At 39.7% G+C, this 27,738-nt stretch overlaps 1 protein-coding gene across 1 annotated transcript; it reads right to left on the minus strand.

The window, feature by feature from the left end:
- Positions 1-143: 143 nt before the first annotated feature.
- LOC129623855 (N-acetyllactosaminide alpha-1,3-galactosyltransferase-like 1) lies at positions 144-27,562 on the minus strand. The gene is made up of 4 exons (XM_055541761.1): positions 27,546-27,562; positions 6,610-6,657; positions 2,031-2,171; positions 144-810 (listed from the first exon to the last, which is right to left on the minus strand). The coding sequence occupies exons 1-4, from the start codon at positions 27,560-27,562 to the stop codon at positions 144-146; spliced, it is 873 nt and encodes a 290-aa protein (XP_055397736.1).
- Between the last annotated feature and the right edge of the window lie 176 nt (positions 27,563-27,738).

The following is a 27,738-nucleotide window of genomic DNA, read 5'->3' on the forward strand; positions in this document are numbered from 1 at the left end:
TTCAAAGTTGGAAGGAGAAAAACAGTTTATTTTGGAAGATTGCACATTTTTCTAATTTCCTAAAACTGAAAATTTTTATGAGTCTCATATTTGAGGAATTATTGTAATGAAGTTGTTAATCCACAAACCCACTAATGCAACCATCAAATATTTTTTGACTGCCATGCGATCTTGACACATTTAATTTGCGGAGGGGTTCTAAAACTTGGATCCCAATTGTATTCTGGTGATAATAACTTAGTCGGTTTCTTGATAAAAAGATATTTGTTTAGGTGATGTTCATATATGCTGCTAAGTTGATTTTCAATGTCTTGAATAGCTCCTTTCTGATATTCTTCAATGAGGTTTAAAACCTCCTCAACTGTGCCACCAAAAATTGCACTATGGTAGTAGAAATCTCCCTCTTCAAAAGGGATGAAAGCTGCTGATTTATGTCTTCTCTCATAAGGGAAAGTGTCACCATCTTTAAAATACCACCATGCACTAAGTTGAGCTACAGATTTTCCCAGGGTTTCCACTCCAAAATCATCCTTGAAGATCTGGTCTGCATTCATAACGAAGAGAAAGTTGACTTCATACTGGATGTGTGATATGATGTAGTTAAATAAGTTCATCATGTATCTGAAATAAAAATCTTTCCCTATATCACTTTTGACCAATAAAAATAGTTTAAATGTTCGAAGGGGACCTAACACTATGGGAGGCAGGGTGGAGAAGCCATCCAGCAAGATGTAAAAGATAACGTTGTAGCCAAACATGAAGTGCTTATTTGCAGATTGGATGAACTCAGCCAAGCTCTGATTTGAAAACCTGTGAAACATGAAGAACAAACAAACACATAACAAAAAAGACTTATTTTGCTGGAAATCATCAGGAAATTACCTGTCATTTAAATGTGCTAACATCGCTTCAGTCATGTGCAACTCTTTGTGACCCTATGGACTGTAGCCCACCAGCAGACTTCTCTGTCCAAGGGGAGTCTCTAGGCAAGAATACTGGAGTGGGTTTGAAACCATGTGCAAGTCCCTGCGTCCTTGTCTTTTGAAGTAAACTGCTGACTCAAGAGTTAATGATTGGGAAATGTGAAGACGTGGAAGCAAAGAATAGCTGTTGGGCTAAGGAACTGGTAACAATTTAGACTACAATTCTGCTACATAACAATCACCAAATCCCCAGTTTCCTGAAAGATATAAAGGCCTGATACACATTCCTAAGTTGTTTTTATAGGAAGCAGAACCCCCTCCAGATGAAAACTGCTGACCACAAGAACATTGACCCTAGACTGGTTGAGGCAGGTTGATGATGCTTGAAACTTCACCTTGATGGCCAACCAATCCAAGACTTGTCCACAAGCTGATCATGCTTTGCTCCTTGAACACTATAAAACTCCTTACTACCCCTCCAAGGTGGGTCACATGGCCTTCAGGGCATGAGCCCACTGGGGCCCCCTTTGCCTGGCAAAGCAATAAAAGCTGCTCTTCTCTTCTTCACCCAAAACTCTGTCTCCTTGTTTCTATTTGGCACAGGTGAACAGAGGCCAAGTTTAGGCAACAGGTTGCCATGCCCTGTTCCAGGGGATCTTTCCAACCCAGGGATCAAACCCACGTCTTTTATGTCTCCTGTATTTGCCAATAGCAAAATGGGTTCTTTACCACTAGCACCACCTGCAAAGCCCATCATTGTTGCTTAAGAACCATCAATAGGTAAGGGTAGAGCAGTTGGGTCTAAAACTTTAAATGTATTGGTTAGTGAAAGAGAATGTAGTGATCTTGTGGGCCTGAGAAGAACCATTGAGTTTGTTGTGAAAACTAACTGGATATAAATGAAAAGATTCCCACATAGTATTAAGGATTCAGATATGGCTGAAGAAAATAACCACTAAAAATAATTACACTGTCAGCCAGAAATAATGGTTAGAGCTATTCATAAATAGCTCTCTAAATGTAGAAAGTCTATGGGTGCTTGTTTATCCACATTTCTTCCCAAAATTAAAAAAAAAAAGGGGGTGGCTATTAATTAGTAGTGCCTACTTTCCAGGAACACATATTATAGCCAAGCCTATGGTGATGTTCAGCCTTTTGTAGTATTTTTCCAGGACCGGTCTATTATAAGTTCCTTCCCATATGACTGGAGCAAGCCAGTTGGTTGTTGTTATTACATCAGGACGTTTTCTGTTGAACAGACAAGAAACAAATCAATCAGGTACCACTTTATTATGAGAGGAAAGGTTGTTGTCCAAGTGATAATAACTAATGATTATCAAGTGCCTACTATGTTCCTGGAATGGTGATAAAGTGCTTTGCTTTTTCCATTACTCATTTAATCCTTGCAATGTCCTATAAGCTCCATTATCATCCCTATTTTTCATATGAGGGAATTTAAGTCACAGATTTGTTGGGTAAATTACTTAGTATCACACAGCTAATAAATGGCAGAGTCAGGCTTCAAGATCAGCCCCGGGCTTCCAAATCTTTACTTCAGTCTTTACGCCATACTGACTTTTAAGCCCAGGGACTTTTTTCTTTGAGCTCTGTGAAAGTGAAAGTCACTCAGTCATGTCCAACTCTTTGTGACCCCATGTACTATACAGTCCATGGAATTCTCCAGACCAGAATACTGGAGTGGGCAGCCTTTCCCTTCTCCAGGGGATCTTCCCATACCAGGGATCAAACCCAGGTCTCCCGCATTGCAGGCGGATTCTTTACCAGCTGAGCCACCAGAGCTCTGACTACAACTTAAACTGAAGTAGCCCAGTGTCTGAACATTTCTCTGATTGTTCCTAAAGCAGACAGCACCACTATCTCCTTATATTCCCCCCCAACCCCCAACTTGTCCTTTTCCTTTTTCTTCCTCCTCTTTTCCTAGAAGATCAAAGGATTCTCTTTTCATTTCTCCTTAATGCTAGGCCCCCATCACTGCCACCTGGAAGAAAATGTGATTAGTTCATAAAGGAAGAATGATATTGGATTTGCTTGTAATAATAACAAAATGACAGCAGAAGCCACAGTATTCGTAATAAATATTTTGGCTGGAGGCAGGGTGTTAAACTATTAAAGTCAATTAAGACCTTTCATTTTGGAAGGAACTGAATACAAAGTGAGAAGCTATTTTGCTATTAGTGATCACAGGTGTTAATCAGAAACAGACTCATTATGGTTAGGATATGTCAACCCTTAATAGTATATTAGTTATAATATAATAACAAATTCTTCAAAACTGCCCCTTTTACTGTTTTAGCTTATACATTTGTCTATTTTTTATACATTTGAACCCTCCCTGTTCTTAAAATTAATAGTCACTTCTATTTGGCTCATAAGTCTCAGACTCTCTCTTAAAACTGGCCAGATGTAGCCTTGTCACAATTTCTAAGTGATGATACTTAGAAATTAGGCTACAGATGTGAATCAGTGTCTGTTTGAGGCAACGAAAGGGTTTGAAGATTCTCTCTTTCCTCATTAGATCAAAGATTTGCTGCCAGAATGAAAGAAAAAAGCATCTCTGAAAGCAGAAAGCAATCAAAAACATGTGTTTAGAAATTGTTTGATAAAACAGAAGAGGAAGAAGAGTCATTAGATTTATAGTGGTCATTAAATCAGATTTAGACTATCGGTACTAAACTCTTCCCCTGAGAGGCAAATCTGGCCAGAGGACATCCTCTGAAAGGTGGACAAGATGACCTGCCCTCCAAATGTTAGCCACATGCCTTGTCTAGCCTTCCTTGTGGCTGGCTTAGTGTCTGTATAGAGAGAGGCCCCAGATACTTGGACTCCAGTGGAGTTTATGTATGGACTCAATGACATGAATATTTCCCAGCAATAAGTGCCAACTCTGAGTTGTGAATAATAGTATGTGAATAATATACATATACACATAATTACACATGTGTATCCAGACTTTTAAAATCTTGTTTTACAATAATGAAACAATGCACATTTATCTGCACTTTGATTTTCTTACTCAATACAACCTTGTGAAAATCCTTCCAGGTTTTTCTGCACAGGTTCTTATTCATTTTTAATGGCTACATAATATTCCACAATGTGGAATATAGCCATTTCCTTATGGATAGGTATTCATTTTATTTCTGGAATTTTTCTCACTATGAAAAATGATACAGTAAACTTTCTTAATCTTGTATCTTATGTATCGTTGCTGTTATTTTTTATCAGCTAGTCCTATAAGCAGGATTCCTGTTTATGTGTGTTCATTTTTATTAGATGTTACCCAGCTGGGTTTTTTTAAGTTTTATTTATTATTATTATTACTATCATTTTGGCCACATGGCACAGATTGTGGGATCTTAGCTTCCTGACCAGGGATTGAACCTGGGTCTATGACAGTGAAAGAACCAAATCTTAACCACTGGACCTCCAAGGAATTTCTGGTCATTTCATTTTAGACTGCAAGCCAGTATATGATGCTTAATAATAAATCACAAACCCTCGAATTAAAGAATGCCTTCTACCATTATTACCATTACTACCAATATTATTACAAATATTATGTAATGGTTTGTTGTGTTATGAAAGTGCTATCATTTTAATCAGTCAAGATGTTTCATGTATTATTCTACAAATACTGAGTGTCTACTATGTATAGGATTTTTTTTTCTAGGTACATTCTATTGGGAGAGGCAGATAATAAATGAATAAACCTGCCAATAAGTATTATGTCAGAAGTTGATGAGTACAATGGAGAAAAATAAAGCAGAGTGAAGGGAAAAGGGAATGGGAGGTGCCATTTTATATGAGTAGTTGGAGAAGGCGTCACTGATAAAATAACATTGAGTGGAATCCTGATGGAAGTGAGAGAATGAGCCATTTAACTACACAGAGGAAAACAGAAGGTGCAAAGGCCCTGAGGTGAGAACCTACTTGGTGTACCTGTGGAACATCAAGGAGGCCAGGGGTGGAATGAGGGAGACAAATGTTGAAGATGTTGGGCAGCTATTTTATCTATAAATTTTTTCTATTTTAAACTCTTTGAACTCTTCGGAAAGGTATCTTAAAAGAGTATTAGTTCTTTATGTTCATAACAGCAAAAACCTCAAAACAGTTCAAGTGCCCTTTGACCAAGCAGTATATGAACAAACTGTGGTATATTTCCACAGTCAATTATTATGCAGCCATCAAAATGAATGACAGTGATATGCAAATTGGTGATGAATTTTAGCAATCTAATTTTAAGGGAAAAAATAAGTCCTTGAAGATTGTATACATCATGGTATCCTGGGTATAAAATCATAAACAACTAAAATTTTAAAATTGACTTCCCAGAATACACTTGGAAGATAAAAATTTACACTTAAAAAAAGAAAGCAAGAGGATGATGAACCAGGATTCAGGATTGTGGTTATTTCAAGGGGTAGGGCAAGGAGATAGAGTGGGGGTATTGAAACAGACACAACTAGGTATTGAAGTTATAATTGTTGCTGTTTAGTTGCTGAGTCGTTTCCAACCTTTTGTGACCCCATGGACTGTAGCCCTCCGGGCTCCTCTGTCCATGGGATTTCCCCAAGTAAAAATACTGGAGTGGGTTGCCATTTCCTTCTCCATGGGATCTTCCTGACTCAGGAAGATTGAACCCATGTCTCCTGCATTGGCAGATGGATTCTTTACCACTGAACCATCACAGGAAAGCCCTATTGAGGTTATAGAACTTGTAATTTTTGCTTCATTAAAAATAAGCAAAAAAACACACAAAGTGAATTTTGTGTGAATAATGATGAGAGTGAGTCATGAAGCAAAGATTATTATTAATCTAATTCTCTGCAACTGCAATCCATTAAAAATATAAATACAAAAAAGGGATGAAATATAAACAAATAATACACATAGAGAATGCTCAAATTCAGTAAGGATTACAGAAATACAAATGGAATGGAGATATTTCAATTAAGCTTTGCAAGTTACAAAATGTTTTCCACTCCATTAACATTTATCCTCTATAGATTAGAAAATAAATAGTATAACTATTAAAGGGCAATTTAGCAACCTAAAGCCATATTTTAAATGTTTATATCCTCTTAAACTAATGATTCCATGATGGGAATTTATCTTATAGATAAATTCACACAGCAGTTAACAAAAATATATGTATACAAGGTTATTCATTGAAATATTACTTACAATAGCCCCCAAGTTGCAAACAATATAAAACCAACAGGGAATGGTTAATAATTAAATTATTGTATACAGCCATTATAAAGAATGAAATTTCCCCCTGAATGTTAATGCCAAAATCAAGAGGAGTTATTAATGACATTTTTCAAGCTGTTACTAAAGAGATTTTTTTTTCCCCTAATAAAACCAGGAACGTTAAACCAGACAACAGCTTTCTCATTATGACCCTTAATTGCCTAATTCTTGATAAATAGGTCCTAGGATTGTATATAAAAACTTTTAAAAGTAAAAAATCGAAGTCCTGGAAACCTCCCAGTTTAGCTACAATTTGATGATAAAAAAAAAAAACCTCCCCATTTGAATAGAATTATATTAATACTATTATACTATTATTATGTCATTTTAATATAATGTTATTACATTATTAATGCCTTATTATAATTTTATATTATTGTTATTATTTTTGAGTAAAATTTTTGGTTCTTACTTGGGATTAAACCAGTCTGAGAGCTGAGGTTCTCCTGTTTCTTGATCCCTAGGTACAAAATGAAAAATCATGTAAGAGTAATCTGCTCACTCAACAAATTCATGTTGCTGGTTCTATAACTATGAACATTTAGATCACCTCCTGTCCTCAGGAAGCTGATAGAGGAGCAGGAAAGATGGTAAGAAAGATAAGTACTAATGGGGAAAACAGATCTCCATGAGAGCATATAAATAGGGCATCCAGCCTAAATTTGGGGTTAAGGGAAAACCAATTGGAGAAGAAATATGTAAATTGAGTCTGAAATAATAAGGGTTACTCTAGGAAAGTGGTGTATGGTGAAGAGGTTATGACCAGGGGCAGAAAGGCAAGGAACAGTATTGGTTGGGGAGAGGGGATATATTTTAAAAATTAACAGAGCCAGAAAATAATGCATATTCATAGAAAATGCAGATTTAATTTGTCAAACGTTACTACCTTATTATGTGATAAATACTCTCATGTTTTAAAATAAAGGAGTTGGAGTAGGAGTCTGGATGTTCATATTTGGCTTCCACTAAAAGATAGGATACACTAAGGTTTTATTGTACTTTTAAGTTAATTACATAATTAAGGTTATGAGGGGATTTCTCTTTCATAAACTGGGAATTTTTGTAAAATAAGAATAACTTTTAGTTTCCTGTGCTTCCATAAAAATGTAATAGTCCTAATTTCCCTATTTCTACCCCTAAGTATACAAGAAAGATCTTAATAACCTAGATAATGATGATGATGTGGTCACTCAGCTAGAGCCAGACATCCTGGAGTGTGAAGTCAAGTGGGCTTTAGGAAGCATTACTATGAACAAAGCTAGTGGAGGTGATGGAACTCCAGCTGAGCTATTTCAAATCCTAAAGATGATGCTGTTAAATTGCTACCCTCAATATTTCAGAAAATTTGGAAAACTCAGCAGTGGCCACAGGTCTGGAAAAGGTCAATTATTCCAATCCCAAAAGGCAATGCCAACTGAGAACTTCCAGACGTACAAGCTGAGTTTAGAAAAAGCAAAGAGATCAAATTGCAAACATTCATTGGATCATAAAGAAAGTATTCTTGCCTGGAGAATCCCATGGACAGAGAAGCCTGGCAGGCTACAGTCCACAAGGTTGCAAAGAGTTGGACTTGACTGAAGTGACTTAGCAAACACGCATGCCAAATGTATCATGCAAAATGCTGGGCTGGATGAATCACAAGCTGGAATGAAGATGGCCAGGAGAAATATCGACAACCTCAGATGTGCAGATGTTGCCATTCTAATGGCAGAAAGTGAAGAGGAACTAAACAGCCTCTGGATGAAGATGAAAGTGGAGTGCGACAAAGCTGGCTTAAAACTCAGCATTAAAAAAACCAAGATCATGGCATCCAGTCCCATCACTTCATGGCAAATAGAAGGGGAAAAAGTGGAAGCAGGACAGATTTTCTTTTCTTGGGCTTCAAAATCACGGCAGACATTGACTACAGCCATAAAACTAAAAGACACATGCTCCTTGGAAGAAAAGCTATAACAAACCTAGACAGCATATTAAAGAGCAGAGACATCGCTTTGTCAACAAAGGTCCGTATCAGTTCAGTTCAGTTCAGTTCAGTCGCTCAGTCATGTCCTACTCTTTCCAACCCATGGACTGCAGCACGCCAGGCCTCCCTGTCCATCACCAACTCCCAGAGCTTATTCAAACTCATGTCCATTGAGTCGGTGATGCCATCCAAACATCTCATCCTCTGTTGCCCCCTTCTCCTCCTGCTTTCAATCTTTTCCAGCATCAGGGTCTTTTCCAATGAGTTAGTTCTTCACATCAGGTGGCCAAAGTATTGGAGTTTCAGCTTCAGCATTAGTCCACTCAATGAATATTCAGAACTTATTTCCTTTAGGATGGACTGCGTTGGATCTCCTTGCAGTCCAAGGGACTCTCAAGAGTCTTCTCCATAACCACAGTTCAAAAGCATCAATTCTTCGGTGCTCAGCTTTCTTTATGGTCCAACTCTTACACCCATACATGACTACTGGAAAAACCATAGCTTTGACTAGACAGATCTTTGTTGGTAAAGAAATGTCTCTGCTTTTTAATATGCTGTCTAGGTTGGTCATAGCTTTTCTTCCAAGAAGCAAGTTTCTTTAAATTTCATGGCTGCAGTTACCATTTTCAGTGATTTTGGACCCCCCCAAAATAAAGTCTGTCACTGTTTCCCCATCTATTTGCCATGAAGTGATGGGTCTGGATGCCATGATCTTGGTTTTCTGAATTTTGAGTTTTAAGCCAACTTTTTCACTCTCCTCTTTCACTTTCATCAAGAGGCTCTTTAGTTCTTCTTCACTTTTTTGCCATAAGTGTCATCTGCATATCTGAGGTTATTGATATTTCTCCCAGCAATCTTGATTCCAGCTTGTGCTTCATCCAGCCGGGCATTTCACATGATGTACTCTGCATGTAAGTTAAATAAGCAGGGTGACAATATACAGCCTTGATGCACTCCTTTCCCTATTTGGAACCAGTGTTTTTCCATGTCCACTTCTAACTGTTGCTTCTTGACCTGCATACAGATTTCTCAGGAGGCAGGTAAGGTGGTCTGGTATTCCCATATCTTTAAGAATGTTCCACTGTTTGTTGTGATCCACACACTCAAAGACCTTGGTGTAGTCAATAAAACAGAAGTAGATGTTTTTTCTGGACCTCTCTTGCTTTTTGGATGATCCAGCGGATATTGGCAATTTGATCTCTGGTTCCTCTGCCTTTCCCTAAATCCAGTTTGAACATCTGGAAGTTCATGGTTCACGTACTGCTAAAGCCTGGCTTGGAGAATTTTGAGCTTTACTTTGCTAGCATGTGAGATGAGGTCCAAAAGCTATGGTTTTTCTGGTAGTCATATACAGATGAGAGAGTTGGACCATTAAGAAGGCTGAGCACCGAAGAACTGATGGTTTTGAATTGTGGTGCTGAAGAAGACTCTTGAGAGTCCCTTGGACAGCAAGGAGATCAAACCAGTCAATCCTAAAGGAAATCAACCCTGAATATTCATGAAAGGACTGTTGCTGAAGCTGAAGCTCCAATACTTAGGTCACCTGATGTAAAGAGCCAACTCATTGGTAAAGACCCTGATGCTGGGAAAGGTTGAAGTCAAAAGGAGAAGGGGGTGGCAGAGGATGAGATGATGAGATAGCATCACCAAATCAATGGACTTGAATTTAAGCAAACTCTGGCAGACAATGGAGGGCAGGGAAACCTGGTGTGCTGAAGTCCATGGAGCTGCAAAGAGTCAGACACAACTTAGCAATCGAACAACAACCACCCTTAAAAATAGCAAGACACCCTGGACATTGTTTATAAAGCAAACAAAAGAAGACTCTGAAAGCAAAGAAAGCAGTTCAGGCAGGCACCCCAGAACTCAAGCATTGCCATGGCAGTGAGTTCCCTGGGTTTTCTGCCACAGGTATTCCAGATCGAGTTCAAGAGAAGCCAGTAACCCAGAAATGTCAATGGGTATAAACACAAAAAAAAAAACCTTGAAAAAAGCCTACTCTTTACAATTAAAGGACCAGGAAAAGGGCAGCCTAGCAAGACAGAAAACTCTGAGACTACTCACTCTACTCCAGCCCAGTACGACAGAATAACTGTGGCCCCATATCCATCCCTCCAGCAAAGACCAAGTGAAGAGCTAAAACTTCCATGCTTGCCAGACTGTATGAGGCCTCCCTCCCCTCCTCACTGGTGTAGTGGGGGTTAGAACATTCACCACTGCTTAGCAGCGTGGCCATCTTCCTGTGGTCGGGGTCAGCGGGGACCATGTAAGGAACCTGAATTCTCAGCCCCGCTCATTAGTAACAAGGAGTTGAGACTCTTCCTACACGAACAAGGAAGCAGAGTTGAGAACCTGAAACCTCAAGCTGGAGCAGTATCAGAGGATGCCTCTGAAAATGCAAGATTTAAATAAAAATCTAAATTTGATGCTCCTAGGATTCAGGGAGAGTCAGGGAGAGGAACTGGCTATGAGTATAAATGGTAGCTCAGAGGAGATCTTTGTGGTGATGGAACAGTTGTGTATTTTGATTTTCTGTGGTGGTTACATGAATCTACACATGGGATAAAATGTCATATTATTATATACATACATTGTCCCAACATTGATTTCCTGTTTTGTTATTGAATTGAATTGTTATTGAGTGCAAGATGTGACACTGGGGGAAATTGGGTCAAAGGTATGTATAACTTCTTTATACTATCTTTCCAACCCCTGTGAGTCTATAATTATTTCAAAATCAAATATTAAAGAACACTTTAAAGTGTATCTTTTGACACTTCCTAGATGTTTTTAACTGAAGTTATTTCCTTATAGGACTGCTCAAGATTTGTGCTATTTCAAAATACAAATTGTCCAACTTTATTAAAAACTGTACAGTGACAAGTGGAGAACTTTAAAAAAAGGTTGTTTTTAGGGTTGGTTTCACTAATTTCTTGGGTCCTACACAATGGTCAATGGTAGAAAACATGATTGACTAAAAAGGGCTGTCCATCTAAAGAAAAATATCATCCTGGACAAAGATACATACTTAAACCATAGAAAATGTCAAAAATTTCTCTGGTTTAAGCAAATGAGTGTGTCAAGTGAGTGAAATTGGAAGATATCCATGCAAACTCGTCTGCGTGCATATATGTCTGTGCATAAAATATTTCTGAACTGAGGCCTCCACATTTGTCAGTGTTGCCTCCAGAGAGGTCAGTCTAGTTTTCTGGTCTCTCTGACGGCCATTACCATTAGAACCCACTTGACTCCAGTCAGTTTGCCCTCCATGCAGTTTGTATGGTACTTACAGAAAAAAGATTCTTACCTGCAGTACTCTATCTTCTCTAGGTTCTTCTTTATTCTTTGGATACAAGATAAAAAGGCATTTTAGTGTTAAATTTGAAAAATTGCCGTTGCAATTGAATAACCCAAAAAAAAAAATCTAGAATTCAGATCCTTTCATTCACTCACTTGTTAGCCAGATAATTACTAAGTATCTACTATATGCCAGGCACAATGCTCCTATTCTGGAATACATGGCATCTCCTTCTGACATGATATTACAGTTCTGAAATCCAGGCCTGCAATGAGCTTATGGTCTATTATTTCCTTTTTGAGCAAGCACATTATCTTCAAAAGGATGATATTAATACTATTACAAGTGACCACAAGTCCTTTCTGTTAAGGCACAATACCTCTAAAGGGCAAATAACACATAGAACACGAAACCAAAGCAGTAGGGTTCATTTTAAAAGGTATTAGCTGTCACAGTTTAGCTGATTATCAAATAGCACCAGGAGCGTTGCATTGCTCCTTTTAAAAAGATCATGAAAAGAAGCCCATGGAGGAGGAAAGGATTTGAATTTTTTGTGAGAGAGAATTTTAGCAGATTAACTAATTTATTTCTCAGTATATCTGTGTTTCTGTAGGAGGTTACTTTGAGTCTTTTTCTGTTAGAAGGATTATTGATATAACTTAAAGTGTATCTAAAATAGCCCCCTAACACTCTCAATCCTCTCATCTTGCATAATTTCTTTTTCATAGTGTTATGACATAAAATACAATGCTCCTGACATTATGTTAAATATTTCTTTGCTTACTGTCCATCTCCTCCACCTAGAATGTAAAGCTTCATAAGAGCGGTTACTTTGTGTTATTCCTGAGTACTAAGTTCCTAGAACTTAGAATAGGGCCTGGCACAAAGGAGGCACTCAATAAATAGTTGTTGAATGTTGAAAAATGAAAGAATTAATGTATTTATGATTTTATTTGTTCCCCAAAGGGAAAGTAACTCCTGATTAATTTAGGGAATATTTGTTAATAGTTTTTGAACAACACTCAGCATTTTAGATAAACTCTGCCAGTCATTAAATATAATAACTCATCAGTCTATTGTATTTACTGAGAACGATGCATAATCAACAGCAAGGATAAAGCAAATGCAATCAATAACAGCAATTTCCATTTGGCATTCATTGTCTCCTAGAAAAGAAGAGGAAAAAAAGTTTTTTGGGGAGTAAAAAACAACTTTCCTGCCATCTTGTAATAACATATTATTTTGCAGAAACTTGGCCATCAGTCCAAGTGTCTGATTCCAGAATGCTCAGCATTAGGAAGAAAGCAGACTTGAGTCAGGAAAACCACCTATTGTGTTTGAAGTACTGGAGAAATCACCCATAAGGTGAGCCCTTTAGGAGGGATTCATTTTAGATTAGGTGCAAAGGTCCTGTGATATTCTTTTCATAAGTGAAAGTTGCTCAGTCGTGTCCGACTCTTTGTGACCCCATGGACTATACAGTCCATGGAATTCTCCAGGACAGAATACTGGAGTGGGTAGCCTTTCCCTTCTCCAGGAGATCTTCCCAATGCAGGGATCAAACCCAGGTCTCCTGCATTGCAGGCAGATTCTTTACCAGCTGAGCCACAAGGGAAGCCCACTCTTTTCATAGTCCTTTATCAAAGTCCATCCTATTTGCATAAATGAAATTCAGTGAAACTCATTCTATTTCACTTAGACTTCTGTGACGATAAAATGGGGATACTAAGGATGATATCATTATGCATTAGATATATTCCACTCCAAAGCTGATACGTATATATACAAGTATTTTCCTCACAAAGATTTTGACTGGTAATTTATTCAAAGTCTAGAGTACCAGAAATCTAAAAACATACACACTCTTTGGAAGGTGAAAGTGAGAAAGTAAAAGTGTTAGTCGCTCAGTCATGTCTGACTCTTTGTGACCCCATAGATTGTAGCCCGCCAGGATCCTCTGTCCATGGGATTCTTCAGACAAGAATACTGGAGTAGGTAACCATTCTCTTCTCTAGGGAATCTTCCTGACCCAGGATCTAACCCAGGTCTCCTGCACTGCGGGCAGATTATTCAGTCTAAGCTACCAGTGTTGTAAACAGTGATTAAAAATTTAAATTAAAGGCAGTGAGCTCTTAAATTGAATATTTGGCTTCAACCAATTACTGAGCTTGTGTTGAAGGTGTTTGGTCCAGTTAAGGGTTATGGTTTACAAGCATTAACTGATTTCATCATCCAAAAGTAGGTCCTACCTGTAGGTTGTGTGTTGGAGTAAAGTGGAGGTCTCTGATAATTACTTTTTGAACATGAATTCAGTGAACAGGATGTTTTAGATCTGTGCCTTCCAACATGGTGGCCACTAGCAACAAGTGACTAGTGAATACTTGAAATGTTGCTAATTCAACAGCAGACTTGGAAGACGTGGTATGAAAAAATAATGTGGAATCTCTCATTAATAACTGTTTATATCGACTTCATGTTGAAAAGAAATTTTGAATATTTGTGGATTAAGCAAAATATATCATTAAAGTGAATTTTATGATTCTCTTACATTTTTGCTGTGTAGCTTCACATTTGCAACATTTCAAGTTACAAATGTGGCTTGCATTACATTTCTGTCTTATAATTTTTGTATAAATGATACAACATTATGAATGCTTTAACTGGGCACAATTTTAGTGTCTCTGCAATGTGAAATGGCCACCTTTTAAATCCAAGACCATTAGAGATTTCCCTGGCAGTCCAGTGGTTAAGATGCTGTGCTCTCAATGCAGGGGGCAGAGGTTTGATCCCTGGTCTGGGAACTAAGATCCTGAAGGCTGCACGGCACAGTCAAAAAAAAAAAAATTCAAGATGGTTAGAAATGCTTGTGATAAGATTCCATTTAGCCAGATTATTTTCTGACAATCTGCCCTCAATGACATTTTTTTTTTATCACTAGCAACACCTGACATTTTTAAAGGCCAGTAGCATGTTGATGTGTGCCTTATTTTGTACAATGTATTCTCAAGGCCTAAGTTTGGGGATGATCCCTATCTGGGAATTTGCCAGATGATCCAAACCTTCATATCTTTCCTTCCTAAGAGCCTTACCTTTGGTTTTGGTGATATAAAGAGAAAAAGTCCTAGGATGTTTTCCAAGCATTATATTTCAGGGATTCTAAAAGAAAAACCAGATATTGTGCCATACTTCTCAGGTGTTCGAGTCTTTTATGCTAATGGTGATGTCACCACCCTTTTATGATGAGAACTTTAAAAGTCATAATGATACTGTCATAATGATACATTTGGTAGGAAGTTGTACTCAAGGCTACCAGATGGTAGAACTTTTTCTTACTTGAAAAACTAAAGGACTTAAAAACGCTTTGCTTTTAGTTTCCTTTGTTGTACTTCCTTCCTTTTTTGATGACTTTTGCCTCTAGAAATGCATTTTGAATGGTGTGCTGTGTGTGTTTAGGGATGACAGAAGAAAATGCAACATCTTTTTCTTCATCTTGTTTTAGGCATTGTCCATTATTCCAGGGAAAGCTAATCTCCTCTTACGCTTTCTTAGAATATTTTAAAAGTAGTTATTTTTCTGATTATAGAAGAAACACATTTCCATGCTTTAAAATTTGTCAAGTGCAAAAGAGCACAATGGAGAAAATGATAACCATACGGACTTATACTTCCTGAGATATTCACTCTGTGTTGAGATAGCATGCATCCTTATTTTCTTTAAAAATAGTTTTTCTTATTGAAACATTATTTTAAGAATAGTTTTTCTTATTGAAAAACTTTTTTAAGAACAGTTTTTCTTATTGAAAAACTTCTTTAAAATAGTTTTTCTTTGAAAAAAGACACATTCTAACAGAAAAAGTGTTATATAATGTACATTAAATTTTCTTCTACCTCAGCACCAATTTTTCCCCTCATCCCTAGTGACAGTTTCTTGGGTTTTATTCCGTAACTATTCTGTGTCCTGAAAGCATACATACATTTTTAAGTATATAGTTCCCCTTTTCACACAGATAGCGGCATACTGAAAACACTCTTCAGTACTTTGAATGCCTCCTTTATCAGTACATTTTGAAGATCTTTCCAGTACATCTCATATATCTGACTCATTCTTTTTCTAGTGAACTGTATATTGTTATATGACTACATCATGATTTATTCCACCAGTTTTATATTGCTAGAGATTTTGATTGTTTACGGTCTTAGCTATTCTGAGAAATGCCACTGTGGAAAAACTGGAACATGCTCTGTGAGCACATGTTGAACTATGTGTTAGTTGCTCAGTTGTGTCCGACCCTTTGCAACCCCACGGACTGTAGCCTGCCAGGCTCTCTGTCCATGGAATTCTCCAGGCAAGAATACTGGAAGGGATAGCCATTCCCTTCTCCAGGGGATCATCCCAACCCAGGGGTCGAACCCCAGTCTCTTGCATTGCAGGCAGATTCTTTACCGTCTGAGACACCAGGGAAGCCCTAACATTGAACTACACTGCAGGATAAATTCCTAGCAATGGAACTTTGGGGTCAAAGGTTAAATCCATTTAAAATTCAAATGAATGTTACTGAATTGTTTTCCATAGAAATTGTTCCAGCTTAACATGTACCATCAGTGTATGAAAGCACCCATTTCCTTATACTCTCATCAATATAGTGCACAGCTAAAATTTTTAGTATTTGACAGTCTGAAAAGTGGGAATTGTATCTCAGTGGAGTTTTAATCTGCATTTATTTTATTATGGCTGATCTTGAGCATCTTTTTGGATATTTAAGAGCCATCGTAATTCCTTCTCTGTAAACTGTTTATAGTTTTGCTCATTTTCTATTAGGCCTTTGCATTTTTATATTTTTAAATAACCTTTTTATTTTGGTATAATTTTATATTTAAAGGTACAGTAATTAAGACTGTCTGATTTTAAGATAGACAAAAGGATTATTGGGACAGAACCCAGAGTCCAGAAATTGATTTACACCTCTATGGACAATTGATTTTGACAAATAGGAAAAAGTAATTCATTGGGGGAATAAAAAAGATAGTTTTTTTTAAACAAATGACTCAAACAATTGGGTGTATATATGCCAAAAAAAAAAAGAGAAAGAACTTTGATCAGTACTTTACACCATACCAAAAAAAAAAAAAATTAACTCAAAATGGATTACTGACCTACATGTAAAATTTAAACAATAAAATGTAAAGGAGAAAAAACAATTAAGACAGTAAAAAGGAAACTAGAGATTGGGACAAATATAGTTAAAAATGGGCAAAATATTTGAATAGATATTTCACCAAAAAGTTAAACAAAACACACAGAGAAGGTAATTAAGTATGTGAGAAAATCCTATTAGTCTTTATTATCATTAATCTTTCCCTGAAGAAGGGCATGGCAATCCACTCCAGTATTCTTGCCTGGAGAACCATGGACAGAGAAGGTGCTTGGCAGGCTACGTCCATGAGGTCAAAAGAGTCAGGCATGACTGAAGTGACTAGCACACAGGCATCATTAGTCTTTAGCAAATGCAAATTAAAATCACCATATTTACCATCACGTACCTATTAGAATGGCTAAAATTAAGAAAACTGACCATCCTAGTGTTGGTGAGGATGCAAGAACTGGAGCTCTCACATGCTGTTGGTGGAAATGTAAAATGGTACTACTTTGGAAGAGTTTGGCAATTTCTTAATCATTCAAGCAAGCACTTAATTTAGCAAGTCCTCTTCTAGATATTTACCTAAGAGAAATGGAAGCTTATGTCCATAGACAGACCAGTTCGTGACTGTTCATAGTAGCTTTCTTGGTAGTAGCCAAAAGGTAGAAACAACCCAAATGTTCAACAAGTGAATAGGTAAACAAATTATGGCATGGTATGTCCATACAATGGAATAGTACTCAGAAATAGAAAAGATCAGAGTATTGATACATGCAACAACATAAATGGACCTCAAATGTGGAAGAAGCCAGGAAAAAAAGGACATATGTTGTGTGATTCTGTTTATATGAAATTCTTAAATATGCAAATCAAACAATACAATGCACATTTTAATGTCTTGGCTGCCCCAAATCCAGACATCCTTCTTTTAGAGGGAGTCCTAAATGCAAGAAGCAAAAGCATCCTTCTGTCCAGAATGGAATCTGAAATAGGCAGAACTTTCCTCCCCCTGCCAGCTGCAGCTTAAATGGAGACATGCGATCTAAACCACCTGCTGTGCTCATCAGATTCTCCTACCTGGGACTTTGAGGCTTAAGGGAGTTCAGTTTGAGATTATCTGTAATATAGTCAAGGACTAACATTATGGCAGATGTTTCCAAGGGTATGGAGGTCAGCGAGGAGATAATAAGTGATGCGTTCAGGGTTGGTACTCAGATTTATACCTACAGCAGAATCTCATGTGTGCATTTCCTCCCATAGTCCCTTTATATATCTTCAGCTGCTATTTGCTAAGTACTCTGCACTGCCTCCTACCGTTCTGTAGTAAGCACTGCTCTTACTCCCTACTGTCTAGTTCCCTCTTCCTTCCCGGGCAGATGGCAAATAGCATTTCCTAGCCCTTTTGTGTTTGGCAGGGGCATGTGGTAAGTCCAGGCTGGGGCACTGAAATGTCTCTCTTCCCCTGACACCGTGACTAACAATGTCACAAGTAGTGGACCCACCATTATTCTGGGTCCCCAGGTGACAATATGGAGCAGGTTATCTGGCTCCAACCCTCACTACTAATGTATGGTGAGTAAGAAAGTTTTTTTGTGTGTAAAGATCAGGAAGATTTGAGGGTTCAATTTTCCTACCCAAACACCATTCCATAAATTTTTTGTTTTGATGAATCAGAATCATTTTCAACGCACTGATCAATTCAGATATTGATACCAGAAAGAAGGGTTGTAGGCCAAAAAGCTTCGGAAAATTGGGGGAATCTAGAAGGCAATGGCAACCCACTCCAGTACTTTTGCCTGGAAAATCCCATGGACGGAGGAGCCTGGTAGGCTGCAATCCATGGGGTCCCTAGGAGTCGGACACGACTGAGCGGCTTCACTTTCACTTTTCAGTTTCACACATTTGAGAAAGAAATGGCAACCCACTCCAGTGTTCTTGCCTGGAGAATCCCAGGGACGGGGAAGCCTGGTGGGCTGCTGTCTATGGGGTCGCACAGAGTTGGACACGACTGAAGCGACAGCAGCAGCAGCAGAATTGGTTGTTAGGCCATGTATGGATGTGAGAGTTGGACTGTGAAGAAAGCTGAGCGTCGAAGAATTGATGCTTTTGAACTGTGGTGTTGGAGAAAACTCTTGAGAGTCCCTTGGACTGCAAGGAGATCCAACCAGTCCATTCTGAAGGCGATCAGCCCTGGGATTTCTTTGGAAGGAATGATGCTAAAGCTGAAACTCCAGTACTTTGGCCACCTCATGCGAAGAGTTGACTCATTGGAAAAGACTGTGATGCTGGGAGGGATTGGGGGCAGGAGGAGAAGGGGACGACAGAGGATGAGATGGCTGGATGGCATCACTGACTCGATGGACGTGAGTCTGAGTGAACTCCGGGAGTTGGTGATGGACAGGGAGGCCTGGCGTGCTGCGATTCATGGGGTCGCAAAGAGTCTGACATGACTGAGCAACTGAACTGAACTGGGATTTAAACGCAATTGAGAAGTCACATTCGTATTCAGAGAGAGGTATGTGGCAAGCTATGGAATACAGCAGTAAACAGCTAATTAAGTTATCCCTGGGCTCCCATGAATGAGGTGCTCATTGAAGACAAAGGCTTTGGGGAACAATAGTTCCTGCCATAAAAATATATGATGATGATAACCGGTATTGTTGCTGTTGTTCAGTCACTTAAGTCGTGTCTGACTCTTTGTGCAACCGTGAACTGCAGTACACCAGGCTTTCTTGTCCTTCACTATCTCCCAGTTCAGTCACTCAGTCCTGTCCTACTCTTTGCAACCCCATGGACTGGAGCACACCAGGCCTCCCTGTCCATCACCAACTCCCGGAGTTTACTCAAACTCATGTCCATCAAGTCGATGATGCCATCCAGCCATCTCCTCCTCTTCGTCCCCTTCTCCTCATGCCCTCAATCTTTCCCAGCATCAGGGTCTTTTCCAACGAGTCAGCTCTTTGCGTCAGGTGGCCAAAGTATTGGAGTTTCAGCTTCAGCATCAGTCCTTCCTATGAACACCCAAGACTGATCTCCTTTAGGATGGACTGGCTGGATCTCCTTGCAGTCCAAGGGACCGTCAAGAGTCTCCTCCAACACCACAGTTCAAAAGCATCAGTTCTTCAGTGCTCAGCTTTCCTTATAGTCCAAGTCTCACATCCATACATGACTACTGGAAAAACCATAGCCTTGACTAGATGGACCTTTGTTGACAAAGTAATGTCTCTGCTTTTTAATATGCTATCTATGTTAGTATCCAAAATGTTCCTATCTGGAGACCTTGGGGGTCAGTGGAGGAGCACTGGCTAGGAGTCAAGAGGGTGGAGTTTGAGTCAGGAGTTTGGATTGGATCACAGTTCTCCCTGTGAGCTGTGGGTGCATTAATATGCTATCTAGGTTGGTCATAACTTTCCTTCCAAGGAGCAAGCGACTTTTAATTTCATGGCTGCAATCACCAACTGCAGTGATTTTGGAGCCACTGTTTCCACTGTTTCCCCATCTATTTGCCATGAAGTAATGGGACTGGATGCCATGATCTTAGTTTTCTGAATGTTGAGTTCTAAGCCAACTTTTTCACTCTCCTCTTTCACTTTCATCAAGAGGCTCCCGGAGAAGGCAATGGCACCCCACTCCAGTACTCTTGCCTGGAAAATCCCATGGATGGAGTAGCCTGGTAGGCTATAGTCCACGGGGTCTCGAAAAGTCAGACATGACTGAGTGACTTTACTTTCACTTTCACTCATTCTCCTCCTTCACTTTCATCAAGAGGCTTTTTAGTTCTTCTTCGCTTCCTGCCATAAGGGTGGTGTCATCTGCATATCTGAGGCTATTAATATTTCTGCCAGCAATCTTGATTCCAGCTTGTGCTCCGTCCAGCCCAGTGTTTCTCATGATGTACTCTACACATAAGTTAAATAAGCAGGGTGACAATATACAGCCCTGATGTACTCTTTTTCCTATTTGGAACCAGTCTGTTGTTCCATGTCCAATTCTAACTGTTGCTTCCTGACCTGCATACAGATTTCACAAGAGGCAGGTCAGGTGGCCTGGTATTACCATCTCTCTCAGAATTTTCCACAGTTTATTGTGATATGCACAGTCAATAAAGCAGATAGATGTTTTTCTGGAACTTTCTTCCTTTTTCAATGATCCAACGGATGTTGGCAATTTGATCTCTGTTTCTCTGCCTTTTCTAAAACCAGCTTGAACATCTGGAAGTTCACGGTTCACGTATTGCTGAAGCCTGGCTTGGAGACTTTTGAGCATTACTCTGCTAGCGTGTAAGATGAGTGCAACTGTGAGGTAGTTTGAGCATTCTTTGACATTGCCTTTCTTTGGGATTGGAATGAAAACTGACCTTTTCCAGTCCTGTGGCCACTGCTGAGTTTTTTAAATTTGCTGGCATATAGAGTGCAGCACTTTCACAGCATCATCTTTCAGGATTTGAAATAGCTCAACTGGAATGCCATCACTTCCACTAGCTTTGTTCATAGTGATACTTCCTATGGCTCACTTGACTTCATACTCCAGGATGTCTGGCTCTAGGTGAGTGATCACACCGTCATGGTTATCTGGGTCGTGAAGATCTTTTTTGTACAGTTCTTCTGTGTATTCTTGCCACCTCTTCTTAAAATCTTCTGCTTCTGTAAGGTCCATACCATTCTGTCCTTTATTGAGCCCATCTTTGCATGAAATGGTCCCTTGGTATCTCTAATTTTCTTGAAGAGATCTCTAGTCTTTCCCATTCTATTGTTTTCCTATATTTCTTTGCACTGATAACTGAGGAAGGCTTTCTTATCTCTCCTTGCTATTCTTTGGAACTATGCATTCAAATGGGTATGTCTTTCCTTTTCTCCTTTGCTTTTCGCTTCTCTTCTTTTCACAGTTATTTGTAAGGCCTCCTCAGACAGCCATTGTGCTTCTTTGCATTTCTTTTTCTTGGGGATGGTCTTGATCCCTGTTTCATGTACAGTGTCACGAACCTCCATCCATGGTTCATCAGGCACTCTGTCTATAAGATCTAGTCCCTTAAATCTACTTCTCACTTCCACTGTATAATCATAAGGGATTTGATTTAGGTCATACCTGAATGGTCTAGTGGTTTTCCCTACTTTCTTCAATTTAAGTCTGAATTGCCAATAAGGAGTTCACTATCTGAGCCACAGTCAGCTCCTGGTCTTGTTTTTGCTGACTGTATAGAACTTCTCCATCTTTGGCTGCAAAGAATATGATCAATCTGATTTTGGTGATGGCCAGCATCACTGACTCGATGGACGCAAGTCTGGGTGAACTCCAGGAGTTGGTGATGGACAGGGAGGCCTGGCATGCTGTGATTCATGGGGTCGCAAAGAGTTGGACACGACTGAGCAAATGAACTGAACTGAACTGATCTGGTGATGTCCATGTGTAAAGTCTTCTCTTGTGTTGTTGGAATAGGGTGTTTTCTATGGCCAGTTTTCCCTTGGCAAAATTCTATTAGCCTTTGCCCTGCTTCATTCCGTATTCCAAGGCCAAATATGCCCGTTACTCCAGGTGTTTCTTGATTTCCTACTTTTGCTTTCTAGTCCCCTATAATGAAAAGGACATTGTTTTTTTGGTGTTAGTTCTAAAAGGTCTTGTAGGTCTTCATAGAATCATTCTTCAGCTTCTTCAGCTTTACTGGTCAGGGCATAGACTTGGATTACCGTGATATTGAATGGTTTGCCTTGGAAACGAACAGAGATCATTCTGTCGTTTTTGAGATTACATCCAAGTACTGCATTTTGGACTCTTGTTGACTATGATGGCCACTCCATTTCTTCTAAGGAATTCTTGCCCACTGTAGTAGATATAATGGTCATCAGAGTTAAATTCACCCATTCCAGTCCATTTTAGTTTGCTTATTCCTAAAATGTCTACATTCACTCTTGCCATCTCCTGTTTGACCACTTCCAATTTGCCTTGATTCATGGACCTAACATTCCAGGTTCCTATGCAATATTGCTCTTTATAGTATCGGACCTTGCCTCCATCACCAGTCACATCCATAACTGGGTGTTGTTTTTGCTTTGGCTCTGTCTCTTCATTATTTCTGGAGTTATTTCTCCACTGATCTCCAGTAGCATATTGGGCACCTGCTGACCTGGGAAGTTCATCCTGCAGTGTCCTATCTTTTGCTTTTTCATACTGTTCATGGGGACTCAAGGCAAGAATATTGAAGTGGTTTGCCATTTCCTTCTCCAGTGGACCACATTTTATCAGAACTCTCCACCATGACCAGTCCATCTTGGATGGCCCTACATGGCTTGGCTCATAGTTTCATTGATTAGACAAGGTTGTGGTCCATGTGATTTGATGTTAGTTTTCTGTAATTGTGGTTTTCAGTCTCTCTGCCCTCTGATAGAGAAGGATAAGAGGCTTATGGAAGTTTCCTGATGGGAGGTACTGACTGAGGGGGAAACTGGGTCTTGTTCTGATGGGTGGGGCCCTGCTCAGTAAATCTTTATTCTAATTTTCTATTGATGGGTGGAGGTGTGTTCCATCCCTGCTACTTACCTGGGGCCAAACTATGGTAGAGGCAATGAAGATAATGGTGACCTCCTTCAAAAGTTCCCATGTATGTACTGCTACACTCAGTACCCCCAACCCTGCGGCAGGCCACCACTAACCCACACCTCTGCTGGAGACTCTTGGACACTCACAGGCAAGTCTGGGTCAGTCTTTTGTGGGGTCACTGCTCCTTTCTTCTGGGTCCTGGTGCACAAGGTTCTGTTTGTGCCCTCTAAGAGTCTAATTCCCAGTCCTGTGTAAGTTCTGGCAGCTCTGTGGTGGGGTTAATGGCAATTTCCTCCAAGAGGGCTTATGCCATACCCAAGTCTGCTGCAGCCAGAGCCCCAGTCCCTGTGGCAGTCCACTGCTGACCCGTACCTCCACAGGAGACGCTCAAACACAGTTCTGCCTCAGTCTCTGTGGTCTCAACTATCTCTCTTAGTCTCAACTATCTCCCAGAGTTTGCTCAAATTCATGTCCATTGAGTAGGTGATGCTATCTAACCATAGATTAGATGCTATCTAACAAAGACCTTCAATCTTTTCTAGTATCAGGGTCTTTTCCAATGAGTTGGCTTTTCACATTAGATGACCCAAGTACTGGAACTTCAGCTTCAGATCAGTCCTTCTGATGAATATTCAGGGTTGTTTTGGTTTGGGATTGATTAGTTTGATTTCCTTGCAGTCTGAGAGACTCTCAAGAATCTTCTCCAGCATCACAATTTGAAAGCATCTATTTTTTGGTGCTCAGGCTTTTTCATGGTCCAACTCTCACATCCATACATGGCTACTGGAAAAACCATAGCTTTGACTATATGGTATAACACTGACTTATGGGCCAAGCCATATACTACATACATGTATTAACCTATATAAGGAAACGAAGGACACACAGAGATCAAGGGCCAACTGGTGGGTTGATGGCTATGGTATATCTAAAAACACTAGAGAGTTTAAAGAAAAAGCACAAGGGTAAAGTTAAAATTTTTGTGATTCCAGCTTCCATCAGATAGCTGCGTCCTTCATGATTGTAGGGGGTTGCAGCTCTTCCTGATGACCCTGGTTTTGTCTTTTTGTAACACCACCTCTTTCTGCTCTTTCTGGCTCTTGGGTTTGTCACAGCTTCTCAGTCACCACATTGTCCCCCTGAGTGCCTTAGCAATTTCATCACCTGCATAATCAATTCTTGAATTAGAATCCCTCATTTTAAATATCCAGATTTTCCCGACTAGACCCTGATTGATATGGTTGCTACTATGTACTTGGAGTACCTTGGTATCAATCAGTTAGCTTTTGCTGTATAATAACTCACTCCAAACCTTAATGGCTCAAAGCAGCAATGCTTGATTTTTTTTTTTTTTTTTTTTTTTTTTTTGCTCATGAGTCTGTGCATCGTTTGCTGCTCAGCTGGGCCAGCTCATCTCAGTGGGGGAAGCACTTGTGAGTCTGCAGTACTCTGGTCAGTTGGCTGGGGATTACTAATCTATATTCACACATCTGGCTGTTCGAGAACATTATTTAGGGCAATGTGAAAAGCTCATGGATACAGAGAGGGGATAATAATGTCCATTTTGCAAACTATCTACCAAAGAAATTGCCTCTCAAAATGGAATTCTAGTATCAGGTTGCTCACCTATTTAAGTTTGACTACCAGGAAACCTCCTTACAAGTAAAACCCTATTCCACTTGTCGGTTACTAAAAGTCTGTGGCATATAGTGGCATCACAATTATTTAAGTTATGTTATAACCTATTATTGCTTGGTAGGAAGTCTCAGCCAAATGGAAGACATTATGTAGCTTCTGTACTTGCCCTCATGACTATAAATAGTGCAAAGTCTGTGAGATGGGATTGCTGCTTCTGACTGCTCTGGAGAGTTTAGAGAAATAAAATAATAAGTCTAGAAATTTAACCTCTCAGCTCAAGACATGGGCACAGAACAAGACGGCTCTTATGGTACTATTTTGTATGTGCACATGTGTGCACGTGAGTGGTCATCGTGGCTGAAGATAAGGCTAAAAATCTATTTGTGTGACATACATAATTTTGAATAGTTGAGTATATAGCTTCTAAAAGTACCTTGACTCTTTGCAACCCCGTGGACTGTAGCCCACCAGGCTCCTCAGTCCATGGGATTCTCCAGGCAAGAATACTGGAGTGGGTTGCCATTTCCTTCTCCAGGAGATCTTCCCCACCCAGTGATCAAACCCAGGTCTCCCACATTGCAGGCAGATGCTTTAACCTCTGAGCCACCAGGGAAGCCCATGTGTTAAATTAAAGAATGGGAAAGACTGGGACCTTTAGGAATAAGAACATTTGGGTGGGTTTGAAACCACTAGGTGGCATTTCTGGAGAAGGCAATGGCACCCCACTCCAGTACTCTTGCCTGGAAAATCCCATGGATGGAGGAGCCTGATAGGCTGCAGTCCATAGGGTCGCTAAGAGTCGGACACAACTGAGCGACTTCACTTTCACTTTTCACTTTCATGCATTGGAGAAGGAAATGGCAGCCCACTCCAGTGTTCTTGCCTGGAGAATCCCAGGGACAGGGGAGCCTGGTGGGCTGCCGTCTATGGGGTCACACAGAGTCGGACACGACTGAAGTGACTTAGCAGGTGGCACTTCAGGGGAACTCCACGGAGCTCCAGTCGTTCATACCTCAGCACAGAAAGAATTCAGTGAGAGGCAAAGTGATAGACAAGAAGTGATTCAGTAGCATAGGATGCTTATGAGGCTTACAAGTGGGTGGGCAAGAAGGTGCTGCACCCAAGAATTTAGTGGGCTGCAGTTTTATAATCAAAAGGAAAGTGGGGGAGGGGGAAGGACTTCTTTGTCATTCTTGAGTAGACACCAGGCTTCCATCATCAATTCTTCCTCCAGGTTGGACAGGGGAATTTTCTTGTTCCTACATGATCAAGCTAGGTCCACAGACTACTGTTTTTTATGTGTGGAGAGAGCATGTCCTAATTTCCTGAGCCACTGAGCAGGGTGAGGGTTTCGTGCCACCACTCTCTCATTGTTTTGAGGCATGTCTTGTGCTTCTCTTATGTGGTTTTGTTGCTAAGCAAGCCTGCTTGGTTTTGTGGTTAAACAAATCTGGGTTTGTTTGAGTAATCATTGAACTTACAGGGGTCTCCCCTATTTTTCTACTTACAACTCCCTAATGGGATTAACTATTTAATCACCTACTTTGTCCCTTTACTCTGTCCCTATCAGATTCAAATGAATCTGAGAATTTGCAACTGTAATCCTTCTTTGCTTCCTTTGTCAATAGAATCAATTCCTCCTCCTCCTCAACTCTGAGGAGACAAGCATTTCCTGCTTAAGATGCTGTAATGATCCCCCCAAGATAGTTGATTTACAAGGTGATGCATATTCTCATTGCCTCAAGACTTAACACTTAGAGTCAGATATTGCATGCCCCTAGGAGAGAATTTAAATTATGCTTCAGTAGGAGACAGTTACATTAAAAGAATTTTAAGCTCTTGCTAATTTATAATAGCAGGGAAACACATGTGAGAATGGATTCAAAGTGATGTTAGATCAAGATGAATGGAATATAATACTGAATTGAACTATAGTTATTGAAACAGGTACACTTACCCAAGATTCTGGATTTAATATGTTTTCTTAGTCAACTATAAGTGGTTCTAACAGTTTTCTTAGTTGCTAAACTAAAATTTGAATTCAGTGTTATTCTATAATCAATGAGATTAAGATGTCATAGCTTCCACAGTATGATGTAGAAGAAATCCAAAGGTTTAGGAAGATAAGAACTTCAGAGTGAATTTACCATGTTCAAAGCATTCCCCTTCCAAGGAGGAGGGGAAGGCCTTAGAGGACACGTTCTTTTACTAAGTCATTGAGAAATAAATCAGTGTAGGGAGACACTGTTGCTGAAATGGACTCTGATTCAATGAAAGTTATGGGATTTACGTCACTGGAAAATCTCTAGGCCTGCTGGGCAGAGGTATGGTGCCTTACCATGTTCCCACATCTAAGCCAGGTAACAACTCTGGAGTCCCTTGACTGAAGGGTGTGTATGTCACCTTGAGGGGGGACCTGTGGTCTTTGGGAGAAAATGCAGAATGAATACTAGCTCTGAGTTGACAGTAATTTCTAGGGGCTAGAAATGGCACTGTGGTCTGCTGAACCAGTGAGGGCTTATGGAGAATAGGGGATAAACTAAATTCAATTCTGTCCTGAGTTTATCTCACAGTTGTTCAGTCGCTAAGTTGTATCCAACTCTTTGCGACTCCATGGACTGCAGCACACCAGGCTTCCCTGTCCTTCACTGTCTCCCAGAGTTTGCTCAAATTCATGTCTCACAGTGGTCCCAGCACAGAAAAGAGTCCCTCTGCAGTTTTTGAATTCCTGGATTCATCGTTGAAACATTGATATTTAGCAACTGGTCGAATACTTACATCAGCCTCTTACCCATGGTGTAAGGGTTAATGTGTTAAGCGGGGTCAAATGGAAGCCAAGTAAAAGGCTCTCCTACTAAATAATAAATCAAGAGTAATAACACCTTCATGTGGAGACTGTAAAGATTAGTGCTACCATGAAGGACTTGAATATTACAGACTGTTGATCCCTATCACATCCTTGTTTAACTTG

This window comes from Bubalus kerabau, chromosome 11, assembly GCF_029407905.1.
Source record: "Bubalus kerabau isolate K-KA32 ecotype Philippines breed swamp buffalo chromosome 11, PCC_UOA_SB_1v2, whole genome shotgun sequence".
In the NCBI taxonomy this organism is placed as follows: domain Eukaryota; kingdom Metazoa; phylum Chordata; class Mammalia; order Artiodactyla; family Bovidae; genus Bubalus; species Bubalus kerabau.

Excerpts from the sequence above, each read along its gene's own strand:
- LOC129623855 (XM_055541761.1), bottom strand. Across the intron at positions 2,172-6,609 it reads TCAGACTGGTTTAATCCCAA|AAAACGTCCTGATGTAATAA; the intron begins GTAAGAACCAAA and ends TCTGTTCAACAG. Across the intron at positions 811-2,030 it reads ATAATATGTGTTCCTGGAAA|GTTTTCAAATCAGAGCTTGG; the intron begins GTAGGCACTACT and ends CATGTTTCACAG.